At 39.8% G+C, this 27,548-nt stretch overlaps 1 protein-coding gene across 6 annotated transcripts; it reads right to left on the bottom strand.

Annotated features, from left to right (window-relative positions):
• Positions 1-1,117: 1,117 nt before the first annotated feature.
• On the bottom strand, positions 1,118-27,544 carry LOC114872846 (synaptosomal-associated protein 25). 6 transcript variants are annotated; one of them, XM_029180532.2, is made up of 7 exons: positions 27,400-27,544; positions 22,914-23,109; positions 22,744-22,785; positions 11,285-11,333; positions 7,086-7,203; positions 6,556-6,829; positions 1,118-3,988 (listed from the first exon to the last, which is right to left on the bottom strand). In XM_029180532.2, the coding sequence occupies exons 2-7, from the start codon at positions 23,007-23,009 to the stop codon at positions 3,926-3,928; spliced, it is 642 nt and encodes a 213-aa protein (XP_029036365.1). In that variant the 5' UTR covers positions 23,010-23,109; positions 27,400-27,544; the 3' UTR covers positions 1,118-3,925. The 6 variants fall into 6 exon arrangements, with proteins under 6 accessions (XP_029036365.1, XP_029036368.1, XP_029036364.1 ...); XM_029180535.2 differs by lacking the exons at positions 11,285-11,333; positions 27,400-27,544 and adding exons at positions 15,856-15,904; positions 26,328-26,542; XM_029180531.2 differs by lacking the exon at positions 27,400-27,544 and adding an exon at positions 26,328-26,542.
• Positions 27,545-27,548: the final 4 nt, after the last annotated feature.

Genomic DNA, 27,548 nt, shown 5'->3' with positions numbered 1-27,548 from the left:
CTTTTTCTCTCTCATTCATTCGTTTTCTCGAGACATTCTCTCATTTTCTCTGTAAGATCCTCTTAGTACGTTCGACCGGCGAAGCATCCAAGGGTTTTTTGCAAGCTACGGTACGCCCTTTCGCGGTCCCTTTGCCATCGTTTATGGCAATTCGACCTCCAATTCTGAGCTTTCCGTTTACGCATCGACCATAATTAACGCAATCAAAGGCAAGTTAACTCGTCGTTCGATCAATTCTCAATACGTGCTAACATATTTATCGAGAAATCTTTAGTATTACTAGATTTACATTAAGAAAAAACCATATCGAGACAAGTCCGCTCGTGTTTATTTATTTTATTACACGTACAGAAGGAAAATTGAATTTTAACTACAATTACTTACACTTGTAAGAACTATAAAGGTATAACGAACAAGGTGTCCGTACACCATAAAGACCCCTGATGTTTTTTTTTTTACTAGCAATTGTATTCTAAACTTTTCTATCCAAGTAAGCGAAGATCGAATATAAAAGTATTGCTATGATAATACATGTATAATCGACTGACAGTTGAAGGGTTAAAGAATAACGATTATTCGACGTATGAGCGACAACGTACCAGCGTGAACGGAAAGTCAGGTACTGAGCGCTACGTGCGCAACTCAAAGTTTTATATTATATACCTGCGCCAAGCGGGAGCGGGGTGGGCCTTCACCCACCACTACTCCTTCTCCAAGTGCAGCACTGCACTTTTGGGACCAGTTGCATTCCTGGTGCAACGAGCATCTCGGTGGGTCTTTCGTAGACATTGCAGAGATGCTTCTGACTTGTATGATCATTATGTTTCTTTTAAGTGATAGCGATAATTTTGCCACAGCATTCGCTCTCGCTTGGCCAAATTATATCTGTTGCAAGTATCACGATTGATTAAAATTCAGAAAAAATTGTGTACCGAAAGAATATATTAAATACACACGTGTTTGCTCGTCTATGTGATCTAGATAAGAAAATCTGCGCTTTAAGATCTGTTTGTAATTTTCTTTCTCATTTTCTCTCGTTCTCTTCCACCCCTCTTTCAATCTATCTGGGGGCTAATTTTGATGCTAACGGGGAGTCAACGTCAGCACTCTTTTTCTCTCTCTCTCTCTCTCTCTCTTTCTCGGCGTTCTCTTAAGGCTAAAGAGGTAAGTGTAAAGACGCGAATACTGTTAAGGCTGACAGCTGCTTCGAGAAACATCCCTTTTTGTCTGCGGTGTTGAATCCAGTCTACTGTAATCACGTTATAGTCCTCCTTTTTTCATCCGTAAATCGGTTTATAAAGAAATGCTCGCTACCGGTCAATAGCCATATCGTAATCAATTGACTTTCTTTAAAATAAGACGTAACGTGTCAACTGTAAAGAGTTACATAAAATATTAGATTTTCCAAGTAGCTAAATCTTGGAAGTAGGTATACAACGTGAATACTGATAGACAGCGAAACAGGAAACCGAAACGGGAATCCCTCAAACGGATTATTCGTTCGTACAATACAAAGTAGAGGTACTTCGCTTTGTGTAAATACAATATAATGTACAATCTTCGTTTACTCCCTTAAATCATCATCTTACTCAGCTCACTCGCTCTTTCTCTCTCTATCTTTCATTCGTTTTTCGTTTCATTTGGAGTTAAACCTTACTGTGACCCCCGTCACCAGAGCGCGGGGGGCGCGAAAAACGTAATCGATCTACGTTCTACGGTGAGTCGAGAGACAAAACGATGAACAAAATTCTATCTACACATTAAACACCCTCATTCTCTCCCTTTCTCTCTCAATCTCTTATATAATTATCTCACGACGACGTCCTCTTCGTTGCTTCGATTTCTTAAAATCAATCTTCTTCCTCGTCTCCGTCTCCGTCTCCTTCCCTCTTCCACCTTTCCCTTCATTGCTCTTTATTATTCTCTTCCATACATACTACGATCCCTTCCGGTTTTCTTCGACGTGTAGAACGTGCGGTGTATGTACGCGTGAAAATAAACGGTAACTCGGATTTTGTTCGTACAGATCTTCGATTTGAACGGTAACATGATTTTTTTATCCGAGTAGATCTTCAACTGCACAGCCCTCGATCCGGTCTAATACACGCGTTTTGTTGTTCTTTTCTTTTCTTTTTCCTAATAATCTCAAGGCTTTTCCTCCTCTTACCGATCTACTCTCCAGCTTTGTCTCTACCCTACCTAGATTTTTTATTCTACTACTGTACACTGATATATCTTGGTCGTAATGCTAATCGTGATAACAAATTACGTGGATACGTAGTTCACCTACTGGGGACTCGCTGTGCGTATGTATCGTTCACGTGTGCACTCCCACACGCTGTGCGATCTACGCTACCCTTTCTCTGTGTTCCTTGTGTTAAAGTACTGTGAGTGTGTGTATGTACATATATACAGGACTGGACCGATAATGGCAACGATAAGAAATTTGACAATTAAAGAAAGAAATAGACTGGTACGAATAAACATTTTTCACACTGAAATTCAACGTTCCATTATTCTGTCCAACCACTGTACACGTTTATTTCCATCGTGGCCGAGTGAATGTGTAGATGTAACGATCGAAAAGATTACAGCGTGTGTGTGTGCTACCCGTAGACAACTGACGTTGTCTTCTTTCATTTTCTGTAATATGCTTCTTTCGTCGATAATCTGCGGTTAATCTTTAACCCTTAAACAGGCGCACACTTTTAACCCTTTGTCTGAACGATACAGATTTAATTAACGTAAGAGGAAACGAGGTAAATGAATTTTTGTAAAATCAAATTCCTCCCAAGAAGGTTAAAAGTGTAAGCGCTATCGCGATAGAGGAAGAACTTGGATAAACGTGCAATCGAAACGAGATATACTTCACATTTTTAATCACGTCTCTTTGAATCTTTTTAATACGTTCCGTGCGACGTGGATGGTTATACGCATTTATTAATGGCACAATTTCAATTAACATTAATACGTTGTTTTACTTTTAGAAAATTCTATCAAGGTAATTGAATATCGTTCTGACGATAACGAACTAATATCTGTGCTCTTTTTCATTCATTTTCTTCATTTAAGTGATCTAAATCTACCAAGAGAAATTGCCCCTTTAAGGATTAAAGACGGTGTTCGATAATATACGTTCGTGGAAATTCGTCGAAGAACCACCCAAGAAAGTGGATAGGAAAAATGAAACGAACGCAAACGAAAGAAGCTGTATGTATCGTGGTGTATCGAGATAACTTGGCTTCTCTTTTGGATGGTGTTAAACGGAAAAACGCACGAGCAATGTATTATTCAAATAGAATTTACTTCTGACGTTCCTCGAAAACAAAAGGCACAAGCATAAAGTGGTACATTTGATCGATCATTTAGAATCTAGCGTGCTTTCTCAATATCGAGCAACAATCTAATTCGACTAACCGCGAATAAACTATTCAACAATTCGATCGTCAAGATCTCAACGTACAATTTTATCGGACAAGATTCGTCGATCTCCCTAACACTCGTTAAAAATCAAAATAACGAATCAAAAGGGAAACCAAAGATCGAAACGGGGACGGAACTGAATGTACGCTAAAAAAATCTTTCTATCCGTATCAATGAATCGTCTAATTTATGATAAACTCGTCTCTGCTAGAAATATACTACATAATTCGATGTATATAAATTAAATCGTATTTCGAACTTAAAACAATAACAAAGTAAAATATTCCGTAAAGTATAATGAGCACGAGTAAGTAAATTCAGAGTAATCGAGTGTGTCTGTTGTAAGTGTCGGTAATGATTTTATTCTAGACACTTGGCTGTTGTTATTGTTATTGTTACTGTTGTTGCTGTTACTGTAGGTAGTGATAGTGATGGTGAATAATAGTGATGGTTGTATTGGTGCTGTTGGTGGCCGACGGGGTGCAGGTGGTCGAGAGTGGCCTTACTTGAGTAGCTGATGGGCTCGCTCGTTGGCCACCTTTATCCTCGTCTCGTTCGATTCGCCCTGCGTGCCAAAGAAACAAACAAACGAAAGATCGTAACCCAAAAACTCAGGCGTGTGTAATCAAAGATCACGTTATTGTCGGCCTGTCGCGTTAACTTTCGTTATTCTGCGCTTTTTCATCGTCTAATCGTTCGTCCTCGTCGTTAACCAATTAATTAGACAATCTGGTTTCTTTCAATCGAAGGAAGATATAGGGGAAGGCAGACCCCCTACCACTCGCCTGACAGGATCGGGAGGCGTGGCCGAACTGCCGACGCGAGCCGAACCGTGCCGAGGGCGAAGTAGGCGTGGTCCAACTGCCGAATCTTATAAAAGGTAGCAACAACGAAGACGACGAAACTGACGACCCTGTAGGGTTTCATCCGACAAATAAGATTCTAAATGGTTATAGATGTAATGTTACTGGTGTGTGTGTGTGTGCGTGTGTGTGTGTGTACGTATAGACGAGTACAGTTAGAATGAAAAGCGAGTGTACACCAGCTAATCGATACTAGGTCATTATCTTCCCTTCTAACGATGAATCACAAAGATATTAAGGTTCAAACAGTGTTTCATCGCCTTTCAATTCCAACTGTACATCGTATAAAATAATCGTGAAACGTGGCGCAGAGATCATCAAACTGAACCGATGATAACCAAAAATGGCGCGATTACACATAAGGGTTATACAACAGCATAGATAAATTTTTAACGACGTATAATTAAGGAGACATTAAGAAAGAACGTTGCTAAAATCGTAACACGAGTCGATATAATTAACCGGAAGGTTCGGCGATAATCGTTGTAGCGCAAACAGGTGGATCGAGTTGGAGACACGAGAATTGGGTTGACGGTTTGACGGTGTCCGACCGACGACGAGAAGGCAGAAGAAGGGGTCGTGGGCATGTGAGCGTACAATATTTGGAGCTGATATATATATACGTGTACATATATATATATTTTTGTTTTGTTTGACTATTTAGGGCTCGGAGGAGACGGGTACGTGGGCAGAGAGACGCATTTTACTTGAGCAGGGCGTGCGCACGCTGATTCGCCACGGCTATCCTCGTTTCGTTCGACTCGCCCTGCGGATTTATCACAGTTTGGATTTTGGTCACAGGTGGCATAAGAATGTGAATATCTTAACGAAAGGCAAGAATAGAAACAGAGAAAAAGAAAATACAACAAAGAGTGTAAAAGACAGAAAAACAGGGAGGGCTAACAAAGCGTGTTAGGTGGTGGCGGCGGAAGGATAATTCCATCTTTCCCATTGGTCAGCTAGGCAGCTCTCTTTCCTCTTGTCCATTCGTCATAGAGGAACATAGAAGACAGTGATAGTGAGCAAAAGAGGAATGACGTGGGGTTGTGCCAGGAAGAAGGGAGTACAGTAAAACCTGCCTTTCTCGAAATCATCCCTTCCTAATTTTTGACTTTTCCATACACTCATGAGTACGTAGAGAAGTCATGCTCTATTTTTATGGTGGAACCCCTTATGGCGCAGAGTCCGTACTGAAGAGGGATTTATTAAAAATCAAATCAAATGAAATTCTTGATTCAGACAAGTCTTACTGTACATAGGGGATGGCTAGTCGTGCGGTGCAAGTGCGTACGCATGCCAAAGTGAAAACGAAACGGTCGTCCATTCTCTACCCATACGCAAATCCATAGTTCTTGATCGCTATCATTATCATCGATCTAACGTCCGACGATCGTTTCGTTCTCGCAAATAGAATTTCCGTGCCAATACAAAAATAATGTGTGTATACAGAGAAGTACAGAGAAGATAGAAATGTGCTCTCTCTCCTTTGGAGAGATAATCCCATCTTAAAAGTGTTTCAAGTCTATGGAACTAAGGGAGGGAGAATGGTACGATAAGGAACGGTAGTCGTACAACACGTTGCCCATCGTCGACGGCCAGAAATATTGTAATCAATCATCTCAGGAACCACGACTCGTGTGCTTTAGGATAAACTGGATAATTACTTTTCAAGGAACATCGACACGGAATTTGCGAGGATTTCAGGTAGGAATCGCCCGAGGGAACGACGGAATGTACATGTAAGAAAGCGAAAGCGACGACGAACGTGTTGTGCATCGCTTTGGGCGCGTGCATCGTGAGTCAACAAATCCACGCATGCTCCGTGGAGAGAAAAAATATAGCGGAGCTAATTTTACGCATCGAAATTATCATTTTAAACGGCTCTTTCGAGAAACCCATAGCTTGCCCTTTCCGTAGCTACTCGAAATTCACAGATCTTATATACATATATATCGACAAGGCTCGCGATGGACCGCTTGCGAGAAAGAGCTCCACGCTCCACACACACCCCCCACAAAAGTAAGGCGAAAATCTAAATGATTTTCAAATGTATCTTACGATGCGATTTCGGGATTCGAAAGGCTTAGTAAGGGATAATATCAGTATCCCTCTCGAACAGAGAAAAATTCATGAAATCTTTGAAAACCACCGCGTTAAGCGTCACAGAAATGTTACAGGAGATGGATAGAGCAAGCTTTGGATATATCCGCAACTGAACGACATCTCCGAGGTTATTTGCGACCGATCGTCTCTGTATACGCTTCCTCACCTTGCGATTGATCCTGTCGATCTGCCGATTTTGATTCTCCAGTTCGCTTCCCATGTCGATCGCCATGTTTCTCAGATTACCGATCATCGTGTTCACCTGTCCCATGTTCTCCTCCATCTCATTTTCACGGGCATCGTTTGTGATCTTGGCGATGTAGCCGCCCTGAGGGCCGAGTCCGTTGCGATCGTCCATCACCCGTTGAGGCTGGTTGTTCACCACCTTACCGTCATCGTTGCCCTTCCAGGTTCCCTCGTCTTCCTTGAAGCTGGCACTCCTGTGGAAACGCATTCGTTCGTTAGCCAGATCGTACCGTACACGAATGATTTGATAAAAAACACCAAAGCGGAGGTCATAGACTTGTGAAGTATATTTTGTAACGGTGTGCTGATAACCTAGTTAATTATGTAATTAGCATATGGCGGATAGATTAAAGAGAAATATTAATGTCGGCGATAGAGTGTGTCTGTAAAACAAAGGGTTCAGTTTTAGATAATAGGTAAAAAGGTTAAAGCGATCAGGGACAGTCCTACTTGTTGCATGGAAGAACGCAGAGACCGCAGCACTTTTCCATTCCAGTGAGATTTTTCTCGGCCTCGCGCATGTCGGCGTTGATCTGGTCCATACCCTCCTCGATTCTGTCCAGTTGTTCTGTTTCATCGTACGAGAAGATAACGTTAATACAATTCCACATAATTCCCTGGTTGTTACGTCCCGAAAGAGAACAGACAGTCGGATCGAAAATAAAATCCACGAATTACTTGTACTTTTCTACGTCGTTCAGTGTACTCAAAATAAGAACAGAAAAAAGAACTTTACCTTTGCACTTACTGGGGAGGGTGAAAAGAAAATAAATACTGTCCGATTCTCTTTCGAGATAATTGTATACTTTGCTTTGAAAAAATTGTAGGGGTTCACAGGGTCGCGTCTAGAGCTTTTCAATCCCTAGGCATACCAATGAAAATCGAGGTTCTTTTTATATGTATATATTTTTTAATTGAATTTAGAAATTGACATATTTTGCCCAGGGGTAAACGCGACCCTGCTTCGTCATTTTCAAGATCATCCAAGAAGAGAGACAAAACTAATTCTATATTAATTTTATATTGCTCTCTTAAATAATAATATATTTCAGAAAATCATCTCCGTTCTGTGATCTTATATGACGAACATCGGGGCTTTATACTCTACGAGGATCTGTCGAGAGAAACACAATTTTATTTCAGTTAATCTCTCGATTAGTTCTCTTAAGAAATAATTCATATATTATATTTTTATACGATAGAAACGTTTTCTCTCGACGATCGATCCTCCGAGGTGTAAAAAAAAAGAAACAAGTGCAACGAAAGTGCAACAGCTAAGCAAATAAAGTCTCCCTACTAAGGGCTCCTAAGATCGGGTGAGTAGCTCTGTATGTACTGGGGTGTACGGTGGAGAGTCTAAGGGTACTGGGTACGAATTGAATCAAGTATAATATATTATATATTTACGTTGAGTAACGCGCTAATGCAAAAATGTGCCGGGTCAACATAATACACAGTAGATTGGTATTTTGACTTACACCGTGTGCCGGAAGTAACGTAGGGAGGCGTTTAAACGTGGTGCGCGCGTGTCGTGCGACCCGATACATCTGTATTCTCTGTATATATTTGACATTTATTTGTTTTCTCTGTTTTTGTATACTTGTATTTGTTTCTTGTTTAGTATATTTCACTCTCTTGTTTGGTTTTCGTTTTCATTTTCTTTTTTGCTCGACTACATATCTTTCTTTTCTATTTCTTTTTGTTCGTTCGCCTTCGTGAGATTAACGTTCACGGTAGGAAACGGAGTAAGAGTTGGAGGAAGAAGCTGACGGAGAACGATAGGACGCATCAGAGAAGAAATATAGAATCGATAGAAAGAAAGCTGTTTAGAGAGAAAAAGAAAGAAGCAGAGGAGATAGAAACGAAGGGTGGGTGAAAGGGAAGAATAGTGCAGAGCGAATTATAATCGATCGCTTGAAACACAAGAGCGAAGAAAATTTCCAAGCTCCAAGGTTTGGAACGGTGAATGCAACAGGGAGAGAGAATGGTACAAAATGGTCAATAACGAAGTAACAAAGGGTGGAATAAAATAAAGATGATTATCGAACGTAAACGATCTGAATGCTGAAGGGGAGGAGTGAAGATATGTCGGTATAGAACAAAGTCTTTCTCGGTGCTTTGGGTTAGTATTACACCTGTCTGACTCGAAACTAAAAAATCGATGTACACAAGGTATTGCAAACAGTGTCTGGACGATATTACACGCAATTAGTGTCGTGTGCGGTCGTATATATCTATGTTGAACGTACAAATATTATACGGGGTGTGGCTGCAGGGCTGGTACGATCGGACGAGGGAGTAATTCATCGTGGAAAAATGAATGAAAAATATAAAACAAAGTTTTCCTTTTCGTATTAAATCGAACTTCTTTTCTTAAAATAATTAAAATTTTCAAATTTCTCTGTATAAAAAACTTAATCTCATCATTTTTATTCATTTCGCACAACGAATTAATACCAAGTTCCGGTTTACCACCGTTTACAGACACATCCTGTATAGATACAGGGTGAAGAACATATGGAGAATATAATATATAATATAAAAATACATAATAGTCGTCGGTCGTTGCTTTTGTGTCGGTCAAGACCAGATATATATATATATAAGAATCTTTGTAATAGACGTTTTACGTAAAGTTTAATGTTTGTATGTCTAGATTTTGAAATGGCTTACCGCCTTGCTCGTCCAGCATTACGAGGGTTTTCATCCCGACCTCGTGGCTCTAAACAGGCAACCGACCAATCAGCGGCGTGTTAAACGTGAAGGAACAGGAAGCACCGTCGATACGCTCCCTCGCTTCGATCCAGAAACATTTATCATTTTCACTTTTATTTCAAACGAGCGGCTATTTCTTCTTCGTTTTTTATTTGGAAACGCGTTAATCCACCGGATAATCGGAGAGAGTTAACTTGTCTAACGATAATAGAGGTAAATCTACGGGTTAAGAAACTTGATCAAAGCTACAGGGTAGTCGAATTTTCCAAAGTATTGGAAGATGAGCGAGGGGCGCGTACGACGATATTTTTATCCTGATTAGTTTTTTTTTTTTTTTTTTTTTAATCTACGGCGGGTCAGGCTCTGCTGGAGGACCAGGATAATCTTTGTTGACGTGAGCGAGAAAGAAGAAGAGTTGGATTTACCAACTAAGAAGCGACAGATTTTTGGAACGATAGATTTTGAGATCCGTCTATGGTACTGCCTTTTTCCATTAATTCCTCGCCACTTGGATCATTTTGATTATTTAGATCTGCAAGGTAAAGATTTTCGACGAGCTGAAGCTTACAGACAGATTTCACTGTGATTCGTTCGATTTCTTTAAGAACTGAATCGTGTAACTTGTAACAGAGAGGAAAAGAATCTGATGAAAATTCTCTCGTAACAATCGGAAATGGCTAAACGAATCAGGAATCTAATGAGATTAAGATGGTCGCTGATCGGAGGTTGGTAAATCCAACGCTTCTTGGATCGAAGAACGCATGAGGATCGGGGGATAATTAATTAGCATGTCGATCTGTGAAATTACCAAGAACAAAAGATTAGGCAGTTAAAAATACAGCATTACTAACGGCGACACGTGGTTAATACGTTCCACGTGTATCGTTATTTATTATGGGATTATTTATGGCTTAAAGAGTCTCGTCTGCTGAACGAATGAGGGAATGAACGGATGACGGGAGATCGATGGATCAATCGATGAGTCGAATCGAATCGAGCCGAGTCGAGTCAGATGATAATATTATGCGAGAAGTCGAATGGTTAAATAGGAATAGACAAAAGGCAGAAGCAGATTAAAGGAAGAAATAAAGACACGCTTCGTTTCCAGTGTAGGCACTCAGAGTACCGTGGCGCTGTAAGATTACAGAATTAGAAGGTTGTTTTTAGCTAAAGGACAGAAAAAAGAGATCAGAACCAGAGTTACACGCGTGTTCGTTTCTTATTCTTTCGAATTTATAGAAATATATATATACATATAGCGTCGTATATGTAGACGTGGTGTTAATTAGTTATTACTATCAGTTGTTAATTGGCCGATCTCGCGAAGCGAAACGAAGCAAATACAACGCGAGAAAAAACACAAACACTATTTCATTTTTTTTTACTTTTCGTTCACTGAAATTATTTATCACGGTTTGGAACACGTTCCGTGCTAGCTGAAATATCATTTTTAATGATTTTCATCGTTATAATCACCGTGGACTATTAGTGACTTGTTAGACACGAAACGTGCTCCCGCGTTAACCCCTGACTAACGGACTTCCGAGTCCATTTATACCCAGTCAGTACACTAGTTAATTTACACTGACAATGAGATTATCATTATTTCGGTAAACCACTTTTAAATATTACCAATTCCAGATAAGAAAAAAATTATATTTAATGGATCAAAAAATTTATGAACCTAGGTCAAAATGGACCTGAAGCCCATCATTAATGGGTTAAAAAAAAAAAAACGCGTTCTCCCGAAAAATGACCACATTGAACGTGATGGTAATATGTCTGTTTGCTTGATATTTTTCGTCACTTTGCTCTTGCCTTTCTTTTTTTTCTCATTCATATTTTTAATTCATTTCTTTAGAAAAGAATCTTCGAAATTCGTTTCTTTGATTTGTTGATTGTTGGTTTTGCATATTGCTGAGGGAACTGCTTACCGCCTTGATGGTCTAACATCGTCAGAGTGTTCGCTGCGACCTCCTCGCTCTACGACAGGGTCGAAGGGCCCACACGTTAACGGAAATGAAAGATCGTTCAGTGATGCGCGTGAACAACTGCGAAATTAAGTCAGAGACAAACAAGCAGACCACCCGTGCACGCCTTGCCACAAAAATCTCACCGTTCACCTTCTTAGAAGACGAGTGAAATTAGAATTGAAATTACATTACTAATTCGTCCATTTTTTCAGAATAGAAATTTAAATTTTGTTCGTGTGACAAAACGTGCCGGGTTGTAATCAAAATAAAAACTCCATATTAATCTACGAAAGAAACGAATTCTGTTCAAGGTGTCCATTCGTCGAAACTAATAACGTTCGTTTAATCAACACAGGAGTTAGAAACTTTCGCAAAAGATACAGCGAACGAACACCTTGAGCAGTATGGATAAATCAGAAGAAAAGACACGTTACAAAAAAAAAAAAAAAACGACGAAACGATAAAGGAGAAAAGATGACGCGGACGAAAAGAATAATGAGAAAGATGACGATGAAAATCGTAGCTCTAGAGCGAAACAAAAACTGGAGCGAGTCGCTAGGCTAAAATATTACAATGTTTCAACATGTCCACACGGCGACATCGACGTAACGTCTGCTTGCACCATGCGCATCGCCATTGGCTAAAGTGATATGACTTCGCAAATAACGATACCGAATATTTCCACAGCATCAGGGGAGGCGAGAACGTAGCCAGGTTCACGCATTTCAGGGTGAAAACTCGTTATAACGTGTGTACAGTCGCGTGCAACGATGGCATTCGTTGGTACAGAAGAGTGGGATCAGAGGCGGAGTCTTCCCCCACTCCTCTGCCTCAATGACGCTTCGCCCGGCCCATTGGTACGCAAGGCGAGTGGTGGGAGACCACCTCCTTCCACACCTAGAGGCGTGGCTGGTAGGCGGGGCCTTTCTCCGCTCTCCGGGCTTGGAAAAGAAAGGGAGCCATCGTTGCGCGCAACTGTAAACCGGGACGAACAAAGAAAAAGAACTAACTAAGATTAGCGACCTGTAATTATTCTACTCTGGGCCGCTTAACTTTCTCTCTCGTCGTTGTTTTCTCTGTCAAAAACAAAAAGCACTACTTTCTGACTCGAATGGTATTCAACTAATCGCACTATCGCATGTACGTAGACGACGGTGGTTAATTAATTTGCAAGATAACAAGCGGAGGGCGATAATACCTACTTGGTAAGACGACGGTCGACAAATAAGTACGCTCGATGCAAAAGGATTGTAAATCAAGGTAGAGACAGAGAAATATATATGTATGTACATACATACAGAAATGTGTCGAGTATCTATAGAAGGTGTCTCAAAAAAGACATACACCATGAAAATTGAGGATTCTTTGTGAGAGAAAGGAAATCGAAAGGTTCTCTGTTGAATTACAGACTATTTAAGCAATACTAATATAATATAAGAAATTGAATAAATCAGATCAAAGTTTAGCATAGTGGGGGGCGTTGACCAGAATTAAAGGAGGCGTTGGCCTAATCTAAAAGGGGCATCGACCTAATATAAGAAGCAGGGTTAAACTACTAGTATTATTAATAGAATGAAGTTTTCATCAAAATTTCTAACACGCTACAAAACAGTAACAGACTTTTCGACTTCCTTTTAACACCCAAAACGTACAGTTCCCACGATGTACACTTTTCTAGATACATTCTGTATATGTATATACATATATGCATATGTACAAAGGGATACGAAAGTTACGATAGAGAGAAAGAATAAAAAGAAACAAACATCTACCGCTAAAGACGTTTACAAGTTATCAGGTATCTGATTAAAGTAGTCACACTAATGTATACAGGTTTATATGCGTACACACACGTGACTGTTCCCACATATGAATACGTATATAAACGCTATCTATCTATATAATAATAATAATAATAATAAAATGTATATATTCGTAAACGGATAGATATATACATGTATAATAAATATGTACGTAATACACGTTGACTGAAAGCGACACAGCTAAAAGCTTCGTGTGTTTGACTACCAAATAACAAACAAAATTTCAAAAAAAAAAAAAAAATAGAGTACACAATACAAGGAAGAACGCGTGTAATTGTGAGAAGTAAGAAAGATAGAGACTGACAAAATATACAGACGTATGCGTCTAATCGAGATGCATACATATACACACGAGATACATGTCTACGCATCGAGTACTTTATCAATTGCTGTGTTGTATGTAGAGATAGGTTTATTCGAAAGAGGAAAGTAAAGAGAAATAGAAAGATAGAAAGAAATAGAAAGAGAGAGAGAGAGAAGAAGCACGAAGTAAAGATCTGAAAAAGGACGAAGGAAGAAAGACGTGGGGGAGACACAAAAGGGACGAAGAAATCAAACAGGACGTTTAACGAGTTGATCTGATATACGCGTATGATGCTCTGTACAGATTCGATTCGAGTATAAATAGCATTTCCGGCCTTTTCTTTTTACGTATTTCATGTACTGGCAAATAGCATCAGCAAATAGCAGCACCAGCGAGTGACGTTTGTGGCGTGTAGTCAGTGTGTTTGGTCGTATATTTTTTAGTAAGTAGCAGTGATAGTGTCGTTTCTGGTGGACCTTTTGCAATAGTTCTGGGAGAATTTTTCCAAAAAAAGAAATCTTAATTCGTGCTCCGGGTCGAATTGAATCATCTTGAAACCCAACACTTTTGCACAAGGCGCACGATGGCAAAGTTAAAATGTCAAAACGTAATTAGTAGTGTTAGCGGTGTATAGTAGGTTAGTAATCGTAAAAATGACAGTAGTACAGTATCAACAGTAGTAATAGTAGTGGTAGTTGGCTGTCGCTTTTCTTCGTCAACCGCAATCTCGCAGCGTCTCTCGTTTGATACTTCCGCTATAATGTTGCACGTATTCTAACCGATCTTCGAAAAAGCATCATCTACCGCTACACTTTTCTCAAAAACTTCATCGAGCAGGGAGTTGCGTGTACGATTCTACAAGTATCTTTCGTGGCAGTGTAGTCAATAAAAAAGAAAAAAAAAGAAAAAAAAAGAAAAGAAAACTCGTATAGCAGATGCAGGAACATTTCTATGGGTCAAGACGACCCTGCACCCGTCGGCGTCAGTCCCAAAGCATCCCGTCTTTCGAATCGAAACTCGAGAACAGAGGGAAATCTCGTTTCGTGGAAACCGCGCGACCTACAGTAACCATCGATCGAAAGACGATCGAGGGCGTTCATTTACGGTACATAGAATGTTCTATTAAAAGAACGCCTTCCTACGACCCGTAATGAATAAACGCGACGGATGGAAAACAGAAAGGGCAAAAAACTGGAGAGGAGAGAAAGGTAAATATACAGGTCGGCTCAAAAGAGATATCTTTCAATTCCATCCGTGGCAAAAGAAACTGAGAAGTCCTCTAATTAACACTTCTCCGGTCAGGCTATCTGATTTTTCGAACAGCCTGTATAGATCTTAAAGCGATCAGCTGATTCTCTAACATTCAGATTATTCTTACCCCTTCGTTTCTATTACCCAGGTAGAATTTTTCGTTTCGACAGGTGTACATTTCCTCTGAGACGACCTGTACATCGCAACATCGTACCGATTTGCGCCTCCTGACTCGCAAAACCGACGTGTCCGATGAAAATCCGAAAAACGAGCCTCTAAGTCGGAAAAGGAAAGGAAATCGTGCGACACGAGTCTCTCTCTGTTTCGTGAAAAAGGTCAGGAGGTCGCGGCAGAGTTGTTCTCGAGGATAAGCGACCGTGGCGAACCGTCTATCGATTTTCTTTCGACTCGAAAGAACACGGTGAATAAAAAAAAACGAGAGATTCTCGACCACGTTATTTAATCAAAGAAAGAAAACAGTCGTCTGAGGGGTTGAATTAAAACAGAAATTAATATTCGCTCGAATCGCGAGGTCCATTTCTGACTTTGTTCAATCGTAACGTCAATGGACACAGAAAGAAAGTAGACTGGGTACAGAGATGTTACGATTAAATGTAAGGCTAAAATGATGTCCACTGCGACAGAGGCGTTGATTTTTAATTGAACAAATAGAGACAGTGGAGGGGATGCCTCCCACCACTTGCCTTCGGTAGTGGGGGAACCGAGGGAGGGCCTAACTTGGGACCTCCTACTTGAATCAACAAGACAGCTGGGGAGTTTTTCCCCTACACTTCTCCTTAACCGAAGAAAGCCTAAGTTACACCAGACCATCCATCCCAATGGACGTCATTTTGCACCATCCGACCCTAGCCTCGTTCAAGTTATAGCAGTTCCTTCTAAATGAAAGAAAATATCTCTCCCGTTCGATCGCAACGAGACGATTTACCTTCCCTCCTAAAAAGATAAGATTCTCGAAGGTCCGTATCAAAGGGATAAGGGAGAAAGCTCGTTGGTGCTCAGGGTGTGGCACGACACAAGGTGTGTATCAGTGTTTGTGTACAAGTGTAAGAGGAAGAGAATAAAAACAAAAAGGTAAGGGGGTACCTTTTTTTTTCTTCTTGTTTACTTATATTTCTAAAAAGCGATTCACTCACCTCCCTGGTCGTCGAGTGCAACCAGAGTACGGATGCCAGCCTCCTTGCTCTACGACAGACAGAGGCAGCACAACACAGACAACCACCACCAGTGTTAGAGAGTTGTATCTTTTTTTTCTTTTCTTTTTCTTTTTAATTTTTTTTTTAGTAGTAAGTATATAGTAATATTAGTAGTATATTAGTAGTAGTATATAAGTATTACGTTAGGTAAGAGAACGGAGGGTGTAACGGAAGTCGATGGAGAGAAGTGGGCGAAAGCAAGCTTATAGAGTTAGGGTATAAATTTTCTATACGCAAAAAACAGGATAATAATAATAATTATCTTGACCGGGTCTCTGGGCTTTGTTTCTGTACGCGTGTTAATTAAATCGATCTTTTGATCGTTGGATTTTTTTTTTTTTTTTTATGTTTCTGATGGATGCGACGCTGTCTTTAATTTCTTTCCATTGGACGCGTTCACGACGCACGATGAGTTGTATTATTATTTATAAATATATATATATATATGATCCTGCCAGTGATACAGAGACAGGTGGGCAGACAGGTGGACAAGCAACGAAACGTATACGGATTATTGTTTTTTTTTTTTTTTCAAATATAATATTCTCGGTTCGAATGAGTATATATCTCGATCTCTATTTTATATAAGGCTTGTCGCTTGTTGTTGCTGTTGTTGTTCTTGATGTTGTTATCGATCATGACGATGTTGTTGTTGTTGTTGTAGTTGTAGTTGTTGTTGTTCCTGTCGCTCTGTAACTGTCGTCGCCGTAGTTGTAGGTTTTTATTTATTTATTTACTTGTTTTTTTTTTTTTTTATCATTCTGTTAGATCTTCCTTCCGGCTAATCGAGATTTCGTTTACAAGCGTGAAGGCTCGCACACAGAGATGTTCTCTATCGATTCTTTTCTCTCTATGTATATATTTATATTGTTGTTTTTTTTTTCTATTCTGTTTGTACGTAGTCTTTTTATCTGTTTCGTTAACGCGCGACGAGTTTAAAACAACACAAAACCGCTGTTTTTATTTTTTTTTTTTTTTTCAATTGGGAGGAAATTTTGCTCGAGGATCCCTTTCGTCCTTTAACGGATACCACTTCCGGTTCTGTCGAACAGGAAGAGGATCTCTCTGGTACGAAAAGAGATCGAACAATAGAAAAAAGAGTGTAGAAAGAAATAGAAAGAGTGATAGAAAGAATACTACTCGAAGAATGTTCAGAGTCTGAAAAGTTGAAAGGAAAAACAAAGAAAGGAAAAGAAAAGAAACAAGAATATTTTAGAATACAGATTCAAAAATACACATAATAATTATTAAAGGTGTGCGGGTACCCGAGCATCGGGTCAAGGTACACACATCCCTAATAATTATCGTTCGTAACGAAAAGTAAATGCACAAGACAAAGAAACAAACGAAAGGTCTCGGTCGTTTTGAGTCGCGAGACACGAATTCGTCGGAAATGATTATTCTTTTTTTACCGAAAGCGAGCGCTCGCAAGCGAAATCTCGGGACTCAAACGGGCGAGAGAATTACCTGGACAAATGCAAAGTAGAACACACGCACACAGAAGTGGATGAACGGGAAGAGAGGAGAAGGAGAGCATGAAGAGAGCGGCGAATGAGAGAGAGAGATATATATATATATAAAGAAGAGCAAAGAAAAGGAGCTTCTGGAACGAGTAAACCATGAGGAAGAATAACGAGCTTTGTAAATCGTTGTTTCAACAAAACGATACTTATCTTTCTTTAGGTTTTCTTTCTTTATTTCTTTCTTTCTTTCCCTTGCAATTCGAAGCGCCCACGAGTACCGAAGATCTCGTCGACCTCTGCACTCCAGTTGTTCTTCGTGATGCAGGTGAACGAACGGTACGATCCGAATAGACGGAGATAAGAAAAGAGAAAATTTCTAAAGGAATAATTGATGAGAGGTCGAAGGTATTCGAGACTGCAAGGGAATTCTTTGAACGATATTACGAGGAGTTGGTAAATATAAACGAGACTTTATAATTAAATCTAGCAGAAGTTCGATTATATTATTACATACCAGATACTCAATTTTGAATGATAGGAATATGGTAACATAATAGTACCATTTAGCCATACTTCTATGTCATCGAGTGGTGTCAGAATCTCCACAGAAATCAGAAGCCTAAGGATCTTCACAAAGTTAACTTTACCTAGCACCAGAACGTTCTTAAACCCCTGTTAAAGCTAACTATTACTGGAACAGCAAAACACTCTTAAACTCTGCTAAAGTTAGCTTCATCCTTAAGCCTCTCGTAAAGTTAGCTGCAACTGGAGCATCCTTAAACTTGATGAAACTGGCCGCTATTGGAACATCAGATAAAAAACCTTGGGATATCCTATTGGTGAAGATGCAGAAGAATCTTAACCCTTATAATTGTCCGGAATAAAAGAAATTCATTGAAAATATTTTAAACAGTCTCGTTTATACTTAATCGATACCCCTAACCAAGGGTTTGAATTTCCTCTCTCATGCTCATTGACCAGGATATATTAAAAAAAAGAAAAAAGAAAAAGAAATAAACCAATATGCTCCTTTTCTCGTTCAGCTAGAAAGAGAAGCGTGCGCATTCGTCCGCATAGGAAAATGTGCATGAATTTATCCGTAGATAAAGAAATCGTGACGACAGGGGGTGAGCGGTTTGTCTAGGTGGTGGGGTATGTAGTTTCTCGGAGTATTTACCGGAATATTTTATCCCGAAAATGTTTAAACGTGACACTGTTCTCAAAGTCAGTGTGTCGAGTATTCTCAGGTAAATACTCTTTGTCAAACACCGTGCACACAAAGAGTTTAATCGGACGCATGGTGGTGGTGGTGGTGGTGGTGGTGGTGGTGAGTGATGCGTGTACAGGCGAACGCCACCCTCTATACGCGAAACAAACGAACACGATAGACAGACAGACAGACAGACAAACAGAGACTAGAATGATTGGCAAGAGATTAAGACGAATCCGTGGAAAGCAAACAAAACGAATCGAGGAGGAAGGATGATACATGGAGATACATGAGGCTGCTGACTCTGACAAAGAGTCCTTCAAACTGACAAAGAGACCCCCCCCAAGGGCAGAGATGATATTTCTATGAGCTCTTTCTTTATTTAAATCTTGACAAATTTTACAACAGACCGGAAAATTTTCATTTATTTTCTGAATATCTGCAATCTTATCCAGCCTTACGCTGATTTTATTGAAACAGCACTTTACACTGTTCAGATTAGATAAGAATCTTCGTAGGCTACTATCGGACATAAATTTCTTGAAGCTTGTTTAAATATCAACAGAACCACTGGAGGATGTCTCTTTGCAATTAAAGAGCGATACAGCTCGTCCGTGGAAGTTGGATCGACTTCCTAATTGGACCAGCTTCCTCTCTTTTACTTAACTTGTGTTTGCTGTGAGTAGGTGAGTGAATGTCTGTGCATGGATCGTTACGGAGCTTCGATAATGATTTCGAGCAAGAAAAGTGACAGCACGATGCATCGAAAGAGGGGGAATGACACAGTGTCTTTTGCTTTTCTTTTCTCTCGTGGAGGACAGGCAAACACACAGATACACAGCCAGGCAGCCAAGCCAATCAGGCGGCAAAGTTCGCGAAGACTTGACAATATTTTTTTGAAAAATTATTTTCGAGCTACAAAACAGACTAGATTTCATTTTGCTTCGCGAACTCTGCAAGCAATTCGACAGCAAACTTCTCTTCTAAAACCTACACCAAACCTCGGCAACGAGGATCATCATCGTGTAGTAAGTTTCATTAGAAAAAGTTTGCTAGCAAGCGGGCGGGCGATTATAGCAAGCGAAAAGAGTGTAATTGTCGAATGTGTAAGCAAGCGGACACACACGTGGGCACACACCGCACACGTGAGAAAAAAATGAAAAATAAGAATTACACGTACATACACAGCCAGCAACACGGACAATATCAAGTTTGATGCCCGGTTCAGCCAGCAACAAACGGATACACAACTGGTAGAAGCGACAGAATTTTTCGACGGCCACCGATGCTGAAATATCGCGTCTTCGTTTTCCTCGATTTACCATCGAGAAAACTATCTTTCTCTTATCGGTTATTGCTGATTTACTGTCATTTACCTGTCTCGGTTGGCCTCTAACGGTCGTCGCTTGAAAATCATAGGTACTTTAGAAAAATCATAGTTTCCTAAGGTATCGCTATTGGGAGGAATTCATTTCTCGACGATTGGTCTTCCTTTCTTAAATTTTTAATTTTCCAAACATTTACCCGATTGCGAATAATTTTCTTTCAGAATACTCTCGATTAGATTCGTTGGAAATACCTACAAGTGGATTTGGACATTTTCGAATATCGATCGTCGAGTGAATAATTTCTAGAAAATGGTTCACACAATTGAAATGAAAAGAAAAAGAAACTGAGAAGTCGGGGATGGGAAGATATTGAAAGAATTTCTGACGTAACGAACGGAGAAGATGAAGAAAAACATAAAAGAGAAAATAAATTCAAGAAAAAACCCCCTATTTCACCCTCTATACTTAATCGCTACGACCGTGATTGAAAAAGCTGAAGCACAACAGTCTCCCGCAAACGTATATAAAAACGATGATCGTTAAATGGTACCGCGTAGATCATCGATCTTTCGTCCTTCCTTCGAAATCATATCGCGTCAAGTGCGATTCTATTTTTTTCCAAGTAGCGTCCTTTCCAAAGACCCTGTCGGGATTCACCGTTGCTGAAAAAAAAATATCCTCCACCACTGGTAGCATTAAGAGTAATTTTCTTTTCTTTCATTTTTCCGATCCGGGTTTCGTTCGTTTAGTCTCCGTACACATCGACAGAATCATCGACTGACATATCGACAGCAGTTTCGTGTACAATTATGACAAATACGCTACTGACCAAAAGATTGGAACCGTTACCATTAATCTAAGTAATTACAATTAACCCTTCTATAAATAAAACTGAAAGAGTAGATAAAATTAAAAATTCTAAATAGCATCCGTGTTATATTAATTTTGGGAAAAAAATTAAGATTGAAAAATGCAACTACCCTGTCCTGAAAAATGATAAATTTTCTAAATTGGAGCTATCTCGAAATCTTCTAGAATTTTAATTTAAAAATTAATTTAAATAACACCCGTGGTTTTTTACTTTTGGTACACGAATTCCAAAAGTTTTGGAGAGTAGAGTATGATATGGGACAGCTTTCCAATGGTGTCCCGCGTGTATGAAATATTGTACGTACACTAATTGTAAGATAGTCGGTCGTCGTCTCCAGTGCTCGAAATGCGACACGTGCTAATTAGTGCAGCCACAGATAAGTAGCAAAAGAAACTGGAATGGAGCGACGCAACAACCTTTCAACCCTCGCATCTTTTCATTTAGCTTATTGATTAAGTATCATATTTAAAAAAAAAAATGGAGTGTGATTGAAAGAAAAAAAAAAAGATTGCACAATATTTGGGTTATTGCGTTCGCTCCTTCGACAATTAATCAACGAGTTAAATAAAAATAAAGAATAAAAACATCGGATGTACACAGTTAAAGATTCCGCACACACTTATAGAGACGTACATACATATATCGAAGAATAGATACGTCGAAGATACGAGCATAGACAACGAATAAATTATGCATGGGAAGAAAAAAATGCGGACAGCTGAAGAACGTAGACAAGAGAAACGAGCACGAATGCAAGCGTTTATTCTATTTCTCTATATTTGAAATTAAATTAGAAAATCTTTTATTATAGTAGGTTTGTGCAAAAGGGTTTCGATTGAAAATGAGAATTCAGGAAGCCTACAGGGAAGGAAGAACTCCAGAACATCGCCATTTTCTTAGGAAAGGCTACTTTGCTCGACACTGTACTATTTTGAATTTTTCAAAAAAAAAAAGTCCTTAAACCTTTTTGCACCAATTTACTAAATTATTATTTTACTCCCTTCTAATTTAACTTATACAAATTTCTTTCATTCCGCACGACGTGCATTCGTGCTACGGATTACCGTTCTCGGACCGCGTCGATGCGTCGTCTTACAATTTCTTCCGTTGTACACATTCGCGACGATCCCATCGGGAACGAACGTAACGTACAAGATAATTGCATTTTGCACCGATTGCGATAGTTCTTTATCATTATTATTTTCTTTCCTCCGTTTTTCTCTTCAAGAGGAAAAACATTATCCGTATGGTCTCATTGTGGAAAAAAACACACACAATGCCACGATATCCCCGGACGGCCATTATTATTTCGTTTACTTCCGTCGTTGAACGACGTTACCGTATCGAGAGACACAGGAAGGAAGTGAAGGATACTTCTGGCGCCGGAGCTGGGTCAAATACTATTTCAAGATTCTTTAACACGCCGCATAAATTTGACCATTTTTTTTTTTCTTTTTCATACGCACATCGAAACTTCTTCGTCGTTTTCACTCGTTGGAAAATTCGCACGAAAGAAATTGCCCTTCCTTACAGATTCGTCTACACACCGTTCTCTCTCCTGTACTTTTTACTTTTCGACTATTTACCGAAATAGTATTTTGCCCACCTCTCTCCAGCGCGGTTCCATCTTTTTTTTTTTAAAAAAAGCTATTACTTTTTTTTTTCAAGGGGAATCGTTCCGTTTAGGTTGCACAGTTTACCAAGGACAATGACCAGGACGCCCATATCTTTCTTTAGCCGCGATAAGAAACACGCAACGAGAAATTCACCAGCGACAATTATTTCCTATTCTATGAGACAGACATCGTGGGAGAAAGAATCACCGGGGATTAGATCGCTATTAGTAACGAGGATCGAGAGGATTAGTACCGAGGATGATCGAGGATGAAGGTTAGATGCGTATTAAATATAGAAGAGAATAAATCATTTGTTTTCAATAGGGACGAAAGCACTCACCTCCTCGCATAGTGCCAGCATACGCCTCGTGCTCTCCAGGGACTGAAACAAAATAAAGAAAACAATTATTTCTTTAAATAATAATACAGGATCGTACCAGAAGTGAAATATACAAGATTTGACAGTATCGTTGGACGAGTTATTTGAAATAAATCAAGGTAGTTACGTACCTCATCTGTAGTTTGATCGGCCTTCAGTTGTAATTCCTGCAACTCGGTGCGAGGGGGACCCTCCACCGGACCCGCAGCTGATGTCGGAGCAGGCATCTTGTCTGGTGCCCGACGATTATCTTTCTTCCTCGACCTCTTCTTCTCAGCTCTCTTTCAGCTGACACTGGCTCTTCTATTCGCCTCTCGAGCTTCGGTTCTGAAACAATTCAAGGGCAAAACGTTGAATTAGCCAAACGTCTCGTCGAGTCCACCTAAAACACGGTGCTACGAACGAATGGGTGGATGGAATGAAAAGTATCGCATGGGCGAACCTCGTATACCTGCTGGACCGAGAAATACCAATATCCAGCAACTAAACGGTAGAAGGACGATAAAAGACGTACTTTGCGAGTATGCGGAAGGTGAGCCTAACGGAGTAACAAGATCCGAGAATCGTGGACGAAGAATCTGAGATTGCGAAATTTTACGCAGAGATTTGGCAAAAGCTGCCAGCCAGTCGGTCGTCGTGGATGCATGTATACGCGTTTACGTGCTGGAGATACGTGTAGCCAAGCTCCTGTGAAAATCAATACACCACGACCGACCGACCGACCGACCGACCCACCGACCGAATCACGCGCAGACGCGTGTCCTCCTCCCTCGTGCTTCCATCCCTCTCTGCTCTTTCCACCGCCCCCGAGAAACTTTCCTCGCGTACATCGACAAGAATGGATGCTCTCGTTTGGTAAAGGGTTGAGCTTAGGAGAAAGTGCTTCCACTTTTAAGTTTACATCGATGGTGGTAGAGTAACTATCGGTCGCTGGTTCGAGTGATGGGATAATGATACGGTTATATCCATCATGGTACTAAAACCCGCATTAGAGCGACGATGAAAAACTAATGGGAGTTACTACCCAAGACTATACATTGCGTCTAAGGACAAAGGAGGCATAATCGAATTACCCTCGGGTGAGCAACTTCGGATTAATCTGTTCTATCCTCAACCCCTTCGACGACACACCGCTACTCTATACCCACGCAAAGAGTCTTGCGGGGGACGTAAACTGAAGTGTTAAGACGTTACAGGAATGTATATGAGACGAAAGCTTCGAACGTAGGCGAGTGAGTCAGGCGCGGGGTGAGGTCAGGGTGCTCCATGCGCGTCATTGTACATATGTATGTGCACCGTACGTGGCGCTTGGACAACCGCCCACTTCTATGTACCATCCACGTACGATAACCGATCAGCTGGGGACCTTCAAGCGACGTGTACCACGCTTTAGGGAGAAAAATATTCCACCTATCGGATTACCGATCTGGAATTCGAGCTCGGATCTTTCGTTTATCGAGCAATTGCTCGAACCATTAACCTGTCCAGAACATCGACGAACATTTCCTCTCTAACTCTGACACCTCGAACGATTGCCAAACAGATAGACAAGAATGTGCAATTTATAAATTTCTGAATTTCAAACTAATTCTCAAATAAAAGGCAGGGTATTCCTAGAACGCTGAAAGGCTGGCCATGAGATCTCGTTAATGCATTGAGACGGCACGAGAACGTGGTAATTGGCACTTGTAAATTTAACCAACTACGAATTAGGTGGCTCTGCATTGAACGCAGGACAATGGGAACCATCGCGGAGAATGTCCTTACGGCTAGGACTATAATATAAGGCTGCTCTTCGATCACGTTCGTTTCGATCGGCAGAAATGATGGCACGATGTCTGTCCTTGCCCTCGAGACAAAGTTGGCTCGTTTCCAGGGTGAAAGGTACCGTGTCGCTTCTCCCTGGTCAGGGGTACACCTCGCCAAGATCACGGGCGACTAGTCTCAGACCTGGAGGACGCGGCACGTATACCCTCTCTCGATCGCAAACAAACAAGATATTGGTGTTCGATAGAGGCGAAACGAAGAGAGAGAGAGAGAGAGAGAGAGAAATGTTATAAAATCAATAACGACCCCCGACCAGATGCTTTCTTCGTGCCCGAAGGTTGTACCAAAGACACGCCGAATCATTATCGCGAAATAAATCTTTTGTGACGTTTTCAGAATATATTCAAAGAGTAATATGGCAATTTGTATCGTGCGAGTCTACCTCGGGGAACTTTAAATTACCTATGAAATAATTAAAACCGTGCAAACTTAGTTTCCCGGCGGCTTATATTCGCGGTTGCAATTAGTTGCAACCGATGTCGTAACCTGAACCGTGTGGACAGAACACGGCAAGGTGTGACACGGAAAATAAAGGAAAAGAGAAAACAACGATTTCGTGGCCACGTGGGACACGAAGTCGGTGCAAATCTGTCCTCTGTATACACTTGACATTCATTTCTCCCTTCCTTTTTTGCAGTGAAACAGGCGCAACAGTTACCGGCTCGTATTCCGCAGTGTTTAATGATTCGAAGTTAGGTTAGAACTAAATAAATAATTGCTTTCGACAATCGGTTCTGGTTAAGTATTTGCATTGAAACGAGCGCAACAGTTACCGAGTATCAACAGCGTCGTCTTACGCGGTGTTTAGACTTTTGATTATACGTTTCCAAGTTAGGTTAGGTCTAAATAAACAATGGCCGCAATGAATATAGAACAGGTGAGAAGATCAATATTTTAGTGCATTTCCGCATCCCGATGACTCATAAATGCGTCACCGTAATTACGCAGTGTATCTTTGCTGAGGTAGAAGTATTTATAAAAATACAAATACTCTGACGTCATATATATTTTCTCGCATACAGAGACACGCATAGAGCACGCGCACTCAGTCGATGGTTTTCAATGACTCTCAGCTGTTAATGCCGGTAGAAAAAAAGATAAAAAATATCTAACATATCGATGAGTTATAGGAAGAAATTTTACGCTTATGATTTGTCACATACAGTATAAGAAGACCGCGCATACGTGTAACATTAAGAAATCAATAAATAAAATTGTCGATTTGAAATGCAACGCAACGTCATCTTCCCGCTGAAACGATCATAGAAATCGAGATAATATCGATTCATGTTCATCCTTTGACGATTGTCCTCCTACGTCATCGAGATCTCGCAATAGATGCAACACATAGAAATAGTCCTTGTACGACACGAAACGAATGTCAAATTTATTAATTAATTTCTAATGCCAAACGAATCTTTAATCACACCTATTTTAGGCATTTTATTTCCCTTTTACGAATGATGATTTGCAACCAGGAAAGTTCATTACTTTGCATGGTGATTTTTTGGAATCAGATTGAGAAACAAGTACGAAGAACAGATACTTTGACACAAGTTACAAGGACGATATCAAAATGATAGATGTATTTATAGAAAGTATAGAAAATAAGAAATTATATTTCCCTGAAATAATGGAAGATTCTATTATATTATTGTCGTGGTTGAGAGAAAGAAGAAAGGCTATGCAATGACACCGGCCCAGCTATTATTACTAACCGTAACTTGTCGATAAAGTTGTCTGCGATGGGTGTTTCCGCTGCTAAAAGATCTTACGATCAACTTGTTGTCGAAGAAGAACGGTGAATAAACAACTTTAGAACTATTGCTAGCACTTTTTTAAAAATGAAACCGGTAAAACTAAGGAGAAATGTATTCTCGTTGCTCTGATCTTGCTGACTCAAAGATTAGTAGTCAGTTACTGACCAACGAGCAGTCGCAGAGTATCAGTACAGCAATCGCTCCCATTGGTGGGGGTAAAACAGTGTCGACAAGGGAAAGAACCAATCAGAAGACAGAATTATAACGTTGCAAATTCAAGACGCGGGAATCCATGTTCGATATTGAATTGTATTTTACAAAAAAACCTTATACAATATAATACTTAATATTCTCGTATATTTAATCAACTAATCATTAATATTCGTTATTCGATTACTATGAAAATAAATTGTTGTATCGACTTTCAAACTTTAAAAAATCAACTTCCGGTTTACGACATGTTTATTGGAAATAGTTTATGTCAGATGAAAAGTATTAACAATGATAAGATTATAGCAGATCGTATAGATAACAACAATAACTTTAGCAATGTAATACAAATATTAAGAATCACTAAAATTATGCGTTAATTTAAATAGAAGATGCTACTGATAACTTAAAATCTTTTTCATTGTGCTTACTTTGTCGTTATCTATGCTAATTTCATTGTATAAATTATTATAATATTTCTGAACATGTATTAAAGAAAATATGAAATAAATTTGAATATAAGTAACAAATATAATATCATATAAAGATTGCCAATTAGTCTGCATGTGTAATATACATTAAATATATTGAAAACATGTATTTGTTTTCTTTTCAATTCCAATGACAAAAAAGATAGAATTTGTTAAGTACAAGGATTTCAATAAATGTTTGTAATACAACATTTGTACTTTAACGAAGGACAAACAACGGCTAAAGCAGAAAATCGATACAACTTCACTGCAATGTGGTACCTTGTTCGTTTTCAACTGTGTAAATTTACTTTAAAAGTAAATTAAAATAAACAAAGTATCATGCTTACCAACGATGCTTTAATAACCTGCTGTACACCAAATAAACTATTGCAAAATTCCACTGAATTCGTGTTTTCGAAGCCACTACAGCTATCACAAGTAATCACTTCGATACGACGAAACAGCTGCTACTGGTTATCTGACAACCGGAACTAAA

This window comes from Osmia bicornis, chromosome 15 (genome assembly GCF_907164935.1).
Source record: "Osmia bicornis bicornis chromosome 15, iOsmBic2.1, whole genome shotgun sequence".
NCBI classification, from domain to species: Eukaryota; Metazoa; Arthropoda; class Insecta; order Hymenoptera; family Megachilidae; genus Osmia; species Osmia bicornis.
This window is presented reverse-complemented; position numbering and strand designations above follow the sequence as displayed.

Coding starts and splice junctions, on each gene's coding strand:
- LOC114872846 (XM_029180532.2), bottom strand. CDS start 23,009: ATGCCTGCTCCGACATCAGCTGCGGGTCCGGTGGAGGGTCCCCCTCGC. Junction 6,830..7,085: donor TGCGTTCTTCCATGCAACAA/GTAGGACTGTCC, acceptor GCGTTTCCACAG/GAGTGCCAGCTTCAAGGAAG. Junction 3,989..6,555: donor TCGACAGGATCAATCGCAAG/GTGAGGAAGCGT, acceptor TTTGGCACGCAG/GGCGAATCGAACGAGACGAG.